The sequence below is a fragment of the Amblyraja radiata genome, chromosome 29 (genome assembly GCF_010909765.2).
Source record: "Amblyraja radiata isolate CabotCenter1 chromosome 29, sAmbRad1.1.pri, whole genome shotgun sequence".
Taxonomy (NCBI): domain Eukaryota; kingdom Metazoa; phylum Chordata; class Chondrichthyes; order Rajiformes; family Rajidae; genus Amblyraja; species Amblyraja radiata.
The window spans coordinates 9,168,460-9,185,269 of NC_045984.1; the positions used below are offsets into that span (position 1 = coordinate 9,168,460).

The window sequence follows — 16,810 nt, forward strand, 5'->3', positions numbered from 1 at the left end:
TTTCGTAATCTCTCAATGGTGGAGAACAAAATCTTACCTTTTCCACCACTTTTGCGATAATTTGAGAAAAATGGATCCTCCTTGCAGATCTTACAGCATTATTATAATTAACAATGGTTTCTTTATAGATGCCAAGATATACTTCTAGTCCTGTTTTTCCCACTTTCTTTCGGCTACTCTACATGATTTTTTAAACGTATGAGCAGAGTTATTTAACCATGGAGATGGTCTAACCCTTGCTTTCCTTTGAATCTTGAGAGGTGGAACTTTATCAAGTGTCCTGTTAGGTTCAGGGCTGCCAACTCTCACGCTTTGAGTGTGAGAATCACGCCCTCAAGCAAACTCTCACGCCCTCACGCTGATCAGAAATTTCTCACGCTCTGTGGTGAGAAATTACGTGATCAACGAAAATTTCAAAACTCAAATAAACTGCATGGTCCGCGGGTGTTGGAGAGCCGGGGCTGAAGGAGGGATGGGAGCAGAACCAGCGGCAGGAACAGATGCGGGGAGCCGGGACTGGCGAGTGTTTGCCGGGGCTGCGAGTCGCTCGCTCCAGCTCTGGCCATGGAGCACTCCGGACAGTGCAAGTCCCGGGCGTCGGAGGCGTCAGAAGCGTTGCGCCGCTGCCGCTGCTGCGAGAGTCTCTGTGCCGAAGGGACAGACTCTCAAATGGAGGTGGAGAGAGAGAGAGAGGGGAAGGAGACAGCGAGACAGTGGGGAGAGAGTGAGGGGGGTGAGTGGAGAGAGGGGAAAGACAGAGGGGGAGTGAATGGAGAGAGAGAAGAGGGAGTGGGGGGGGAGAGAGAGGGGAGAGAGAGGTAGGGGAGAGAGAGAGGGATGAGAGGGAAGAAATAGGGAAGAGAGCGAGGGGGTGGAGAGGGTAGGAGAGAATGGGAGAGAGAGGGGGAAGAGAGAGGGGTGGTAAAAGAGAGAGGGGGAAGAGAGAAACGGGGGAAAGAGAGAGAGATGGGGGGGGCAAAGAGAAAGAGGAGATAGAGACAGAGGAGAAAGAGAGAGTGGAGAGAGAGCCAGGAGGAGAGTGAGGTGAGAGGGAGAAATGGGGGAGAGAGAGGGAGAGAGAGGAGGAGAGAGGAGGAGAGAGAGAGGGGGGAAGAGAGAGAGGTGAGAGGAGAGACAGAGAGAGAGGGGAGAGAGAGTGGGGAGAGTGTGTGAAGAGAGAGAGAGGGGGGGAGAGGGGGAAGCGAGAGGGGAGAGAGAGAGAGGGGGAGAGAGAGAAGAAAGAGGGGGACAGAGAGAGGGGGGGAGAGAGTTAGGGGAAAGAGAGGGGAGAGAGAGTTAGGGGAAAGAGAGGGGAGAGAGAGTTAGGGGAAAGAGAGGGGAGAGAGCGAGGAGAGGGGACGAGAGAGAGGGGGAGAGTGAGGTGGGAGGTAGAGGGGAAGGGAGAGAGAGAGGGGAAGAGGAGAGAGAGGGGGAAGGGGAGAGAGTGAGAGGGGGAGACAGGGGAGAGAGGGGGGAGAGGAGAGACAGAGAGGAAGAGAGGAGAGAGAGAGGGGAAAGAGAGGGGGAGGGGAGAGATAGAGGGGGAGAGAGAGAGGGGGTGAGAGGAGAGAGAGTGGAAGAGAGGGGGGAGAGAGAGAGAGAGAGAGAGTCTCTGTGCCGAATTCGCCCAGGTGAACGGCATGGATCAGGCTGCGGCTCGGTGCATCCTGGAGGACAACCAGTGGCTGCTGGAAGTAAGTACCAAGCACTGGGTAGAAACGGTGGAAGATAGTGGACTTCAAATGGAGGTGGTTGGAGAAAGCATCCTGCTTGCCTGCTAGATTTTCACTTACTGTAACTGCAGGAAAAATGTTCCCGATGTTGGGGGCGTTCAGAACCTTGGGTCACAGTTTAAGAATAAAGGGGGGGCAGTTAGGAATGAGATGAGGACAAACTTTCTTCATGCAGAGAGTTGTGAATCTGTGGAATTCTCTGCCACAGAAGGCAGTGCCGGCCAATTCACTGGATGTTTTCAAGAGAGAGTTACATTTAGTTCTTGGGGCTAACGACATCAAGGGATATGGGGAAAAAACAGGAAAGAGGTACTGATTTTAGATGAATAGCCATGATCATATTGAATGGCAGTGCTGGCTCGAAGGGCCGATGGCCTATTCCTGCACCTATTTTCTATGTTTTTATGCTTGAGTATATGGCAATAAAACTCGATCACTTGATTTTGAAGCATTAATGCATGGTGGAGGTATAATGTAGTCATAGAGTGACACAGTGTGAAAACAGGCCCTTCGGTGCAACTTGCCCACACCCGCCAACATGTCCCAGCTACGCTACCTCCAAACCTGTCCTATCCATGTATCAGTCTAACCTTTTCTTAAATGTTGGGATGGTCCCTGCCTCAACTACCTCCTCTGGCAGCTTGTTCCATACACCCATCACCCTTTGTGTGGATAAAGTTACCCCTTAAAAAGTTACCTCTTATAAATACTTCATACAAAAAACATTGAAATCATACTTCTACAGTGCACTAAAACGATTTTAATACATCAAATTTCAAAATGTTCCTACCCTGGGAGGGGGGACACCCTTCTTCCACACCCTCTCCCCACTCGGTTGCTCCACTCCCTCACCGGGTACCCCCAAGGCCAGTGATCAATGATCGCACAGCCTCCCCCCTTTCAAAAACGCTCCAATCCAATTTAAAGCATATATATTGCATTCAAGTGTAAGTTAAAAGACTCGCTACAGTATGCACCATATTGCACAATTTCAAGCTGAAAAATGCAAACATTCCGTACCAATGGAAGGGGGACACCCTCCTCCCACTGCTGGATCTAAAAAGCACCTTTTACATGTAGACTCCAAAGGGCGCCTAAACAACTTTAAAAACACGTCAAAAAACACACAGTAATGGTCAGAAATAGTAAAATCAGGCACCAGGATGTTATCAATTTTTAACCCTCGGGATATCACCAGTCTTCTTCTTGCGTATGACGTGCACGGTGTAAAGTTGTAGATCAAGGGCAGACGTCCAGGCCAGGACAGCATCAGTTGCTGGGTGGATGGCGTTGATGCCCCCAGGGAAAAGCCTCAGTGGGCAGTCATCCACGATGTGTGGGATGGTCTGGTCTGGATGTCCGCAGTCGCAAGCAGGGCTGTCTGTCATCCCCCACTTATGCAGGTGATGGGCTGTTCTTGCATGGAGGGTGCGGATTCTGTTCAGGTTTAGCCATTGCTTGCGATGGAGGTCAAAACCCGGTGATTTCACTGTGGGGTCTGTGATGACCTCTCCGTTGTTGGTGTTGGCATCTTTCCAGGCTCTGCGCCACTCCGTCCCGGAGTCAAAGTCTTCCAGGGATTTAACGGAAGACCAGAAGGGTTTGCGGGACTTCAGGCGCATGCTGGGCAGATTGTTTAAGTCAGCATGGAAGGGAAGGTCAGGGTTAGCCTCGATGGTGCACCAATCTTTCAACATCCTCTCCCTTCTGCGTATGCTGAATTGCAGAATTAAGGACAGTATCAACTCGTTTGGTGTGGGAGCTATTCGTCCATGCTGTTTAGCAAAACTCAGCTGTTGAGTGGACTAGAGCTAAGCGTGCGGTACGGAGAGTGTGTGCATTGGATCCCCAGCTGTTGCCTGCAAGTTTTCTGATGATGTTGACCCTTGCTCTCAGTTTATCAGCCACCCTCTTCAGATGTTCACGATAGGTGGGGGTGCGATCCAGGGTGACACCGAGGTACTTGGGGAATTCTTCATTCTTCACCTGCTTACCACAAAAGGACACTTGGAGCTTTGCATTGGCGAGCCGATTGCTGAGGTGAAGGGCAGTGACAGTTGTCTTAGATGGATTAGGGCGAAATCGCCAGAAGGTGAAGTACTCCTCCATCCCCTTCAGGTCTTGAGTTAGCACTCTGCTGATATCCTCAAAGGCAGCTCCCTGGTAGGCAAGGGCAAGGTCATTGCTTATGCAAAATTCTTGGACGAGGTAGTTGGCATATCAGTCACATAAATGTTGAAGAGTAGAGGAGCTAGGACAGAGCCCTGGGGGAGACCATCATTCAGGGTCCTGACAGAGCTGGTCCGGTTCAACATGTAAATGAGGCCACTCCATCAATGTGCAACCATGTCTCCACCAAAAACATAAAATGTAGATTATTTTCAGATATGATGTCATTGATGATAAAAAGTCTCGTTGGTTACTGATCTAACACTGATCAGACCCGTATACACTGTTCCATGCATGTAATTTCAGATTGCAGAGAAGAGGTTCTCGTGGTTGATTGTTTTACTGGCATTAGATTTAATCTATCCACAGTGTACAGATATCTATTTTAAATGGGTCTCGATGTAATCCTCACAGGGATAATGAGTGGTTGTCCAGAGAGTCTATGTAAAATTGAGGAAGAACTACAGTTTTTATTTGAAACATGAGCGAGCTGGGCAGAGATTTTCTGCCAAAGCAGAGGGGGAAGGAGTGTTTGTGGGCTAAGGACTGTGGCCATAGGTATGTCCAGATCATGGCCAGCATGTGGGGATGAATTAATAAGTCGGTCATGTGGGGTCATATGCACCACGTGTAATTGATTATTAGACAGCTTTCGTGAGCCAAGGCTGTGAGGGTGAATGCTGTCTTTCATAAAAAGTGCTGGATTTCCCCAGAAAATATTAAAATTGGCAACAAAATGAAAGCTGTTTGAGCTGCAAATTATCTGCAACCACATGTGGAAATGTAAAATCCTGCTAGACCAACAACGTTCATGATTAAAAGTCAGAATTGGTCCTGAGACAAAAATACGTTTCTCCGAGTCCTTCAATGAGTTTAAAATGGAAACTAAATCACGTTTCAGTTGCTCGGATTGTTCCTGGGATGTGTCATTTGTGCCCACATAGATAATGACATTTTTCACTTCTGGATATTTCTCAAGAAGGCTCGGAATCTGCGCTAAGACGTCCAAGACCTTAGCACCAGGGAAAGAGTAAGTTACAGCTGAATTCTCCCTCACGCTTTTCATAATGAAGTCACCAATTATAAGCAGCATCGGAGGAGGGGGGGAGTGAGGAACTTGGGCCCACTGCTGCTGAAGTTGCCGTTGGGGGAGGTCGTCTCTTGAGTCCTGCTGGAACCACAACCTGAGAGGCACCCCGTGTAGGAGGGGGCGGACGCCTCCGGGCCTTCCCCGGAGCTACAACATGGGAGGCTGATGCCATAGCAGGGGAGAGACTGCCCGGGTCCACCACTGAGGCTACAGGGCCTGTCCCACTTGGGCGTCATTTACGCGACATAATTTACGCATCACAACGCGCCGTCGTGACACAGGCAGTAACGCGCGGTCGCGCGCGGTGCCCCAGGATTTTGGGATTCACAAAATCTTCGTGCGCCACCTGCGTGACGCGCAAATGACACCCAAGTGGGACAGGCCCTTAAGGGTGGACAGCTCTGGATGGGCAGGGCCAGCGAGAGGAACTGGAGCATAACCGGCGGGTGGCGATGCATGCCTGGTCGCAGTTGGCGGATCCAGGAGAGATGAGCTAGGAGGAACAGTATGGCCAGTGACGGGAATTCATGCTCATCCAGGATGTTAAACCTATCGCTTAGTTGGAGAGGTGCGATGGTGGGAGGCGAGAGGGCCGTCTTCCACGTTGCTCTCCTCTATGGACTACAGACCACGGCTCTGATGGACAAGGTGTAGAGCTGGTCTTAGCCCAGGGTCTGGCTCCATGCTGTGTCCAGGGACAAGGGACTTTGTTCTGGAACGGTACAGTAAAACACCAGACAGTAGAGTCCGAATACTCAGCTACACCAGTGGGTCCAGCAGGACCTAAGGCCACCAGGGAGTCGAGGAATTTTTTATCCTCGCGGATTATGTGTAGGACGGATAATCTGCCTTCCAACTCCACGATTTTCTTACTCCGGCAGACACAGCTGCCACATCCAGGTGTAGAGGTGAGTGGGGGCATGACAAAGTGTCAGTAGAGTGATCCGTTGATGTCTGGCTCGGCCTCCACGCCGCTCCTGCTCACTCTCTGGGTCCACAGGTTCACCTTGGGCGACAGAGCCTCAACAAACTCCATTCTGCAGGTGCTGGCGGCCCGCGGCTACTCAGCGCTGTCCCCGACCTGCCCCGTGCGCTCAGGCCCGGGTCTCGCCGTGCTGCCCTCACCGGCGGGGTCCGGCTTATTCCACAAGTCCACTTCGGGCGGCAGGCACTTGGTGGTGCACTGTGTGTGTCGGTGGGCACCGGGGGCCGGACCGGCGGCACGGTGAGGTGGCGGCAGACTCTGCGCCTGCTGCACCTGTTGATGGGAGTGGAGCCGCCTGATGATGTCCGCCATTTCACAAACTTTGACAGTCATACCATTATTTCATACCCATTTGCATGGTATTTATGACCCATAATTTTGCAGCAATCTTCATTTGATCCATGTATTTCCTTATTTTATCCAAATAATGAATTTTCGCCCAGATTTAAATTCCCTTTCCAAGTATCTATACATTAAATCAGTTTACAGAAAGGTTTATTTTCAATTTGTTGATCTCAATTAGAAAGCCATTTGAAATCATATGATAAGCGATATGCCAGTAAATTTTCAATAATTATTTTCATTAATGAAGAGACTGTGAAGAAGAATGACCTTGCATTCATAAAACTATTCACATTCTCTGAATGTTCCATGCACTTTGTAGCTGATGAATTATGGTTGAATTCATCATAATTACTGTAAGAAAACCCTGAAATTAATTTGCACTTTTTTTTTTCAAATTTATTAACTACAATAACTCACTAATGAAGATATTTAACACATTTGTTTGGTAATTAGAGAAATTAGCAAAAGTGCCATTATCCGCCTTCAGTTTTCCCACTGCTCCACCTACATTGCCTCAGCAAACATAACATCCATCTTGCCTTCTATCACTCGTGAATATTTGCAGCCATAGTAAAACCAATGCACATTCATTTAGTTTAGTTTAGTTTAGAGATACAGCCTGGAAATAGGCCCTTCGGCCCACCGGAGTCCACAACAACCAGCGGTCCATGCACATTAACACCATCCTACCCACACCAGGAACAATTTACACTTATACCAAAGCCAATTAACCTACAAACCTGTACGTCTTTGGAGTGTGGGTAGAAACCAAAGATCTCGGAGAAAACCCACGGGGAGAACGTACAAACTCCGTGCAGACAGCACCAGTAGTCGGGATCGAACTCAGGTCACCGGTGCTGCAAGAGCTGTAAAGCAGCAACTCTACCGCTGCGCCACCTTCTATTAAGTGTGAAATGTTTCTGTCTCCACAAATGCTGCCTGGCTTACTGAATGTTTCCAGCATTTTCCTTTTTAATTTCAGATTTCCGGCATCTGCATTTTCAATGCTTTTTTAATGCAGCTATGATGATAATGGACATAATATCACTCTTAGTTGTCGTCATTCATGTTTCTTCTGTACCGCACCACTAGAATCGACAGTTTATCATACCACCTACACCTTAGTGTTTCCATGTCATTCTGCTTCCACGCATTTTGACCCAGAGCTAAGGCAGGTATTAATGCCACATAATCCTGCCTGGCGCCACAGTGAAGTTCTATAGTGCAGTGAATTTCTCCCAATGTCTAACCAAAATGTATTCCTCAACGTTGAAGGTACAAAGAGATATCCAGTCGCTTGATGCAATGCCATCTTAGGGGTTTGCAAAATGACAATGTCAAAAGAAATTAATGTACAAGTAAGAATTTCATTGTTCTGTTTGGGACATATGACAATTACATACTCTTGACTCATGGCTCTACTGTGATTCAAACAGACTTTGAAAGGTTCAAACCACCTTTCTTTCTTATGTTTTTCTCATTATTCCACTCATAAAATTCAGACTGCATTCGGTGCTTAGGCCATCATGGTTTTGATGTCAAGAGTCAATTTCTTATTCTTTTTTACTATAGTTGAACAAGCCAGTTAACACAATAACACAGGTAAATATAATAATAATCAATAATACAACAAATAATCAATAATAATACAATCAATAATCTATAATACAATAAATTAATAACAATAATACGAGGCAACCATAGTGCAAAATCGAAGTCTGTAGTGCAACCAAATTACAGTGTGATTTTGTCTGCGAAGTTTAGTTTAGTTCAGAGATACAGCATGGAAACGGGCCCATCGGCCTTCCGAGTCCAATCCAACCTGCACACTAGTACTTTCCTACATACTGGGACCAATTTGCATAAGCCAATTAATCTACAAACATGCATATCTCTGAGGATATGACATGGACATCACACGCCGCAGCACTCGTGAGTAAGGCAAGGCAGCGCCTTTATCACCTCAGGCAATTGAGGAAATTCAGAGTGTCTCCGAGGATCCTCGAGTGCTTCTACTCAGCGGCTGTGGAAAGCATCTTGTCCGGAAATATTACCATCTGGTTTGGGAATTGCTCTGCCCAGGACAAGAAGGCTCTGCAGAGAGTAGTGCGTTCGGCCGAACGCACTATGGGAACTTCACTCGCCCCCCTGCAGGAACTATACAACAGGAGGTGCAACTCCAGAGCAAATAAAATCATGGGAGACCCCTTCCACCCATGCAACGGACTGTTCCAGCTGCTACGGTCAGGCAAACGCCTCCGTTGCCATGCAGTGAGAACGGAGAGGTTGAGAAGGAGTTTCTTCCCAGAGGCCATTCGGTCTGTAAACTCCCATCTCACCAGGGACTAACTTTACTACGTTTTTCCTTCCAATATTTAATATGTAAAAGAATATGTGTGTGTTTATGATTGTGTTTATAGTTTGTTTGGTTGTTTGTTTGTTTGTCTTTTTGCACAAAGTCCGCGAGCATTGCCACTTTCATTTCACTGCACATCTCGTATGTGTATGTGACGAATAAACTTGACTTGACTTGACTTGATCTTTGGAATGTGAGAGGAAACCGGAGCACCCGGAGAAAACCCACATGGTCACAGGGAGAACGAGCGTACGGACAGCTCCCGTAGGCAGGATCAAACCCAGATCTTGCTGTACGGCAGCAGCTCTACTGCTGCGCCACAGTGCCACCCTTAATGTCTCATTTAGTTGGTTAATATCCAGTGTAAATTCATTATGGTTTTTATCTGGGTTGCAGAGGAAGTCCCACTGTCTACCTGTAGGGGCTGTAGTAAACACATTACCGACCCATACATTCTGAGAGTCTACCCTGACTTGGAGTGGCATGCAGCCTGTCTCAAGTGTGTGGAGTGTAACCAGAATCTGGACGAGAGCTGTACTTGCTTCATCAAGGAAGGAAAGATATACTGCAAGACTGACTATTTCAGGTGAGCAATAACATTTGTCATATCCTTGCTGCCGTTCATACAGTATATATGTATTAAATGCTAGTTAGCATGCCATCTGCGACACAAGAGAAGTCAAAATCAAATGTAGCCTAAATGGAAATAATGTGAAGATACAAAGAACTGCAGATGATGATTTACAAAGAGAAGATGCAAAGTGCTGGAGTAACTCAATGGGTCAGGCATCATCACAGAGGGTCAGATAGCATCCCTGTGTCCCACCTGTATTTGCACCTTTTTCTTGCCTTCCTCCTCCATCTATATTCCTTTGTCTAGCTTCATACCACATCCTTATTTCATACTTTTTGTCTTTCCATCCCAAATCCAATGAAAATCCACCTTTGCCTGTATCCACCTATCACTCACGAGGCTTTGTCCTGCCCTAGCGTGGCGTGCACAAACAGATGATCAAACAGAACAAGTCGTCTTACAACTTTAGGCTGTGCGCGCCATACGCAAGAAGAAGAAGCAGACCATGTGATATTTTGTGCAGCTCGATCTTGTTCATCTGAAACAATTTATCAATGTCCATCATTTCTTGTAAATGTCAATAAGGTCACAGGTTGGGCAGGCTAGGACTTTATTCATTGATGAGCAGAGGTTGAGGGGTGATCTTATGGAGATGTATAAAATAGTGAGGGGAATAAATTGGGTGAATGCAGAGGGGGCATCTAGAACTAGAGTTTAAGGTGAGAAGGGCAAGATTTAATAGGAACCTGCACATAGTTGAGGTAGACAGAACAACATTTAAAAGAATGTTGTTATTTTTTTAAATAACAACATTTAAAATATATTTGGGTATCTTGGATAATAAAGGCATATGGGTAATTAAACGTTATTCTCTTATCATGTATCTGTACAATGCAAATGACTCAATTATAATCATGTATTGTCTTTCCACTGGCTGGTTAGCATGCAGCAAAAGCTTTTCACAGCACCTCGGTACATGTGGTAATAAACTAAACAGATAGGAAAGATTTAGAGCAATGTGGGCCAAATGCAGGCAAACTAGCTTAGATGGGGCATCTTAGTTGAGCTGGATCGCAGGACCTGTTTGCATGCTGTATTACTATAAGATTCTAACAACTGTACTCTCCTGTGCTGTTCCTTAGCAAATTTTCCGTGAGATGTGCTCAGTGTCAGGCGGGATTGTCATCCTTAGACCTGGTCCTAAGGGCTGGAGACCTCACCTATCACCAACGATGTTTCTGCTGTGTGGCCTGCAGTCGGCAGCTCATGCCTGGAGATGAATTCACGCTGCGATTTGACGGACCATACTGTATTCAGGACGGTGGGCTTCCAGATTCCAGCTTAAACCACAAGGGTGTTTTCAGTCCTCTAGCCAACACCAGCAACTTATATCTGTCAGGTCAGTTGATGCTTGTACTCAAATGCTATCATGCAGGTGAACAATAGCCTATCTCTTACATTCCTGGACCAGTATCCAAAGATATGCGCTGTCCTTTTAGAATTTAGTTTAGTTTAGAGATACAGCATGGAAACAGGCTCTTAGAGCTGCCGAGTCCATGCCAACCCATTCACACATGTCCTATGTTATCTCACTTTCTCATCCACTCCCCAGGGGGCAGTTTGCCGAGGCCAATTAACCTACTGTCCCCTCCCCTTCCTTCACCCTCTAGCTGTCTCCTCCCACCCTCCCATCCGCCCGCCCTCGGGCTCCTCCTCCTCCCTTTTTCCTTCTTTCTTTCCCCACCCCCCATCAGTCTGAAGAAGGGTTTCGGCCCAAAACGTCGCCTATTTCCTTCGCTCCATAGATGCTGCTGCACCCGCTGAGTTCCTCCAGCAATTTTGTGTACCTACAAAACCACATGTGTTTGGGATCTGAGAGGAAACCAGAGCACATGGTGTCGACCCTTATGGTCACAGGGAGAACATGCAAATTCCATACAAACAGCACCTGTGGTCAGGATTGAACCCAGGTCTCTGGCACTGTGAGGAAGTAGCTCTGCTAGCTGGCATGAATACAAGAGGCATGTTAACATCTAACTATGCCAGAGAAGACTTAAAGTCATTAAATAGAATCATAGTGCTTTATAACATGAAAACAGGCCCTTTGGCCCAGCTTGGCCAGGCTGGGCTATACATTTGCCTACATTTGGTCTCTCTAATCCCATCCTATCCATCTATCTACTCAATTATGTCTTGTAGTTGTATCTGCTTCTGTGGCTTCCTCTGTTAGCTTATCCAAGATCCAGGCCTGAGTGAAAAAGTTGCCCAAAGTCTTCAAGCACAGGGTTTCCCCATGTTACAAATGACGTGATTTGACCACACAATGAAATGACCACAAAAAGTCTCTCATTCACATTTAAGGCATTTTTTCAAGCTAGAAATATGAATAATAAAATGTTTCATTGTGTTCTTTAATGACTGAATATTGGTATATATTCTTTTTGTTTAATTATGGTTGGTGTTAGGACGATTTTTCAATTAAACTGAAGAGTTATAGCAGGTGTATGTGAAGCCATATATGTTACCATAGAAAACTATTGTTTCTGACTTAAAGAGAAATGGGCTTTTGGATAATACTCATAGAATGGTAGCATAAGCTGCGGACTACCTCTAATGGTGAACATGAAAGCACTAGATTGTCATTAACACCACACCTGTGTCACCAATGTTTTCAAGCAAAACCTGATATTTTTTACCTATTCTGGATTATATGTGTGGAGAATTATCAGTCCTGGTCTTAATAAATGACTGAACGAGCATGAAGAACCACATTCCCTCAGACCACCAGAAACCTGGATCGTTCTTGACCTCAGATGTTGTCTGTGGTGGAGTTTGCATATTCTCCAGGTGGTCTATTTTCCTTCCAAGGACATGTGGGTTTGTAGGACTTCTTGATCCATTCCTAGAGGTCCAACAGTATTAATAAATCTGCCAATAGAGTCATAGTCATACAGCTGGAAACAGGCCCCTCGGCCCAACTCGTCCAATGCAGACCAAGGTCTCCATCTAAGCTCATCCCATTTGCCCGCATTTAGTCCATATCCCTCTGATCATTTTGTTCCCATGTACCTGTCCCAATGGTTTACAATTCTTTTATGTTGAATATTTCTATATCATGGCAGAAAAACTCAAAGCCCACCGGTCAGCAGCACATGCTGCAAAACACTCGGATAAGATAACCCGTGTACGGACGGTGCTGAGCGAGCAGCAGTTGCTCACGCTGCGGACATGTTATGCGGCAAACCCGCGGCCAGATGCACTCATGAAGCAGCAACTGATAGAGATGACAGGCCTCAACTCGAGGGTCATCAGGGTCTGGTTTCAGAATAAACGGTGCAAGGACAAAAAGAAGAATGTTTTGCAGAAACACATAGACCAGCGCGACAGGGACAAAGCAGTAAGTGGATCTTGTCTTAAACTGTGTGCCGTGGAAATTCTTGCATTAATATTCTTTTGATTCCCCCTACTTTTCTCCTGGCTCAGATGCAGTTCCACAGTCTTCCAGTAGCTAAACCAAGTTTGCAGAAGGGTCCAGACCCGAAACGTCACCCATCCTTTCAATAGACAATAAACAATAGGTGCAGGAGTAGGCCATTCGGCCCTTCATGGAAACATAGAAACATAGAAATTAGGTGCAGAAGTAGGCCATTCGGCCCTTCGAGCCTGCACCGCCATTCAATACGATCATGGCTGATCATCCAACTCAGTATCCCGTACCTGCCTTCTCTCCATACCCCCTGATCCCTTTAGCCACAAGGGCCACATCTAACTCCCTCTTAAATATAGCCAATGAACTGGCCTCGACTACCCTCTGTGGCAGAGAGTTCCAGAGATTCACCACTCTCTGTGTGAAAAACGTTCTTCTCATCTCGGTTTTAAAGGATTTCCCCCTTATCCTTAAGCTGTGACCCCTTGTCCTGGACTTCCCCAACATCGGGAGCAATTTTCCTGCATCTAGCCTGTCCAACCCATTAAGAATTTTATAAGTTTCTATAAGATCCCCTCTCAATCTCCTAAATTCTAGAGAGTATAAACCAAGTCTATCCAGTCTTTCTTCATAAGACAGTCCTGACATCCCAGGAATCAGTCTGGTGAACCTTCTCTGCACTCCCTCTATGGCAATAATGTCCTTCCTCAGATTTGGAGACCAAAACTGTACGCAATACTCCAGGTGTGGTCTCACCAAGACCCTGTACAACTGTAGTAGAACCTCCCTGCTCCTATACTCAAATCCTTTTGCTATGAAAGCTAACATACCATTCGCTTTCTTCACTGCCTGCTGCACCTGCATGCCTACTTTCAATGACTGGTGTACCATGACACCCAGGTCTCGCTGCATCTCCCCCTTTCCTAGTCGGCCATCATTTAGATAATAGTCTGCTTTCCTGTTTTTGCCACCAAAATGGATAACCTCACATTTATCCACATTATACTGCATCTGCCAAACATTTGCCCACTCACCCAGCCTATCCAAGTCACCTTGCAGTCTCCTAGCATCCTCCTCACAGCTAACACTGCCCCCCAGCTTAGTGTCATCCGCAAACTTGGAGATATTGCCTTCAATTCCCTCATCCAGATCATTAATATATATTGTAAATAGCTGGGGTCCCAGCACTGAGCCTTGCGGTACCCCACTAGTCACTGCCTGCCATTGTGAAAAGGACCCGTTTACTCCTACTCTTTGCTTCCAGTTTGCCAGCCAGTTCTCTATCCACATCAATACTGAACCCCCAATGCCGTGTGCTTTAAGTTTGTATACTAATCTCTTATGTGGGACCTTGTCAAAAGCCTTCTGGAAGTCCAGATACACCACATCCACTGGTTCTCCCCTATCCACGCTACTAGTTACATCCTCGAAAAATTCTATAAGATTCGTCAGACATGATTTACCTTTTGTAAATCCATGCTGACTTTGTCCAATGATTTCACCACTTTCCAAATGTGCTGCTATCCCATCTTTAGCCAGCACCGTCATTCAATGTGATCATGGTTGATCATCCACAATCGGTACCCCGTTCCTGCCTTCTCCCCATATCCCCTGACACTGCTATCTTCAAGAGTCCTATCTAGCTCTCTCTTGAAAGTATCCAGAGAACCGGAATTTCTCTCCAGAGATTCTGCCTGACTCACTGAGTTACTCCAGCACGTTATGTCTATCGTTTATTAGTTTAGTTTAGTTTCATTTAGTTTTTTGTAGTTTAGTTTAGTTTAGTTTAGTTTAGATATACAGGTTCTATGGCCCATTGAGTCCACACTGATGACCGATCACCTGTTCACACCAGTTCTATGTTGTCCCACTTTCTCATCCACTCCCGATACAAAGGGGCAATTTACAGAGGCCAATTAGCCTACAAACCCACACATCTTTGGAGTTGTGCGAGGAAATCAGAACACCCTGAGGATGCCCACTTGGTAACAGGGAGTACGTGCAAACTCCATACAGACAGCACCTGAGGTCAGGATGGAACCCGGGTCTCTGGCGCTGTGAGGCAGTAGCTCTACCAGCTGCTCCACAGTGCTGCCCTGTAACCTTATTTGTTTATCAGATATGCTGTGATAAATCAGGTATTTAGAAACATAGAAAATAGGTGCAGGAGGAGGCCATTCAGCCCTTCGAGCCAGCACCGCCATTCATTGTAATCATGGCTGATCGTCCCCAATCAATAACCCGTGAATGCCTTCTCCCCATATCCCTTGATTCCACCAGCCCCTAGAGCCCTATCTAACTCTCTCTTTGATTGCTGCATCGGCCTCATCAGCCACCCCCAGAACCCACAGAACCAACCTGGAAGCAAGTCATTCCCAAACCTGAGACACTCCCTGATGAGTTGATATTGTTAACTGAATAGACAAATTGAACATTGTTGTGAGTAATTACAATGGAGCAATTACTTTCCTTCTGCTGTTTCTTAATGGAATGCTTTAAAGCATTTAAAAATTAAAAAATAGTTGTAGGCTAACTATTGATCACTGCAGCCTTGACCTGCAGTTTAAGTAAACTGACGGGCAAATGTCTGGTTGTGATGCCTTCCTGCTGAACTGTGGGGCAGCTACAGAACCTAAGAACACTGGAGGATAGGGGAGATGGGGAGGGAGAGGAGATAGGGAGGGGAGAGTGACTGGGGAGAGGTGAGTGCTCAGGGAGGGGGAAGAGGGTACTGCAGGGAGAGGTGGGGGGTGAGTGGTAGGAAAGGGAGAGGGAGCGGGAGCGGGGAGGAGAAAGGGAGCAGAGAGGAGAGGGCGTGTGGGAAAGGGAAGGGTTAGGGGAGAGGGAGTATGGAGGGGCTGGTGATGGGAGGGAATGGGAAGGTGAGAGGTTGGAGAGGGAAGAAGGGCTGGGATGGGGGAGTGGGGTAGGGAGGGGAAAGGGAAAGGAGGAGGGGAGGTGTTAGGGATGGGAAATCTTTTGATTTCCTTAATATCCAGAACTCCCACCCCCTCTGTGCTGGGAAAAGGTTCTGACTGTCTACATTATCATTGCCTCTCAAAATGTTATATATTTCCATCTGGTCTCTCCTCAACCTCCGGCATTCCAGGGTAAACAATCCAAGTCAGTCTAAACTCTCCCGGTAGCTAATCCAGGCATCGTTCTAGTAAACCTCTGAGGTACCCTCTCCAAAATCTCCTCATCCTTCCTGTAATTGGCCGACGAGAACTCTCTGTAATATTCCAAATGTGGTAAAGCAAAGGTGCAAAGCTGCACAAAGTACGGTCGTCTAAATGTGATCGAACCAAAGTCCTACAAAGCCGCAACATAAGAGACATCCTGATGCTTACACTCAATGACCTAAACAATGAGGACAAGCATACCATATGTCATCGTTGCCACTCTATTTACTTGTGTTGCCACTTTCAGATAGTTGTGGACTTGATCCATATCCAAGATCCCTCTGTACATCAATGCTGTTAAGGGTCTTGCCAATAATGTTAAGGGTTGAAGAGGAGTGAATGATCTTGTGGCCTCCATTCCCTCTAACAGCCCTTAAGAAAGTTTGTTAACCACAGCCATCCTTCTGGTGAAAGGCATTCCTATAGTGCTGCAGGATCGCAGAATTTTGATCATGAGAATGGCAATGAAAGAATAACGATATGTTTTGAATTTTGAATTTGAATTTGATTCCTTTATTGTCATTCAGACCTTTTGGTCTGAACGAAATTACGTTGCCTGCAGTCATACACAGTAACAATAAATAACAAAACATACACTAAACACAAATTAACATCCACCACAGTGAGTTCACCAAGCACCTCCTCACTGTGATGGAGGCAAAAGTCTTAGTCTCTGTCTCTTCCCTCCTTGTTCTCCCTCTGCGCTGAGGCGATCGATCCAGGCCGAAGATGCCGCTCTCCAGTCCAGCGGACCTCCGTGGTGATGTCGCCGCTGCCGAAAGCTGGAACGCCGTCTCAGCTCCGAGTCGGCCCGCCACAGCCTCAGCTCCGAGTCCCGCTGCATTAGCTCCGAGTCCCGCAGCCTCAGCTCCGAGTCCCGCTGCAACAGCTCCGAGTCCCGCAGCCTCAGCTCCGAGTCCCACTGCCCCAGCTCCGAGTCCCGCAGCCT

General features: G+C 46.8%; 1 protein-coding gene across 2 annotated transcripts in view; it reads left to right on the forward strand.

Moving 5' to 3' along the window:
* LOC116989290 (insulin gene enhancer protein ISL-1-like) overlaps positions 1–16,810 on the forward strand; it is a 183,811-nt gene that overhangs the window by 164,922 nt on the left and 2,079 nt on the right. For both annotated transcript variants that reach the window (XM_033046515.1, XM_033046514.1), the window contains 3 exons: positions 9,075–9,264; positions 10,395–10,651; positions 12,375–12,649. In XM_033046515.1, coding sequence (XP_032902406.1) covers positions 9,075–9,264; positions 10,395–10,651; positions 12,375–12,649 — 722 coding nt within the window. The remainder of the gene's footprint in view (positions 1–9,074; positions 9,265–10,394; positions 10,652–12,374; positions 12,650–16,810) is intronic.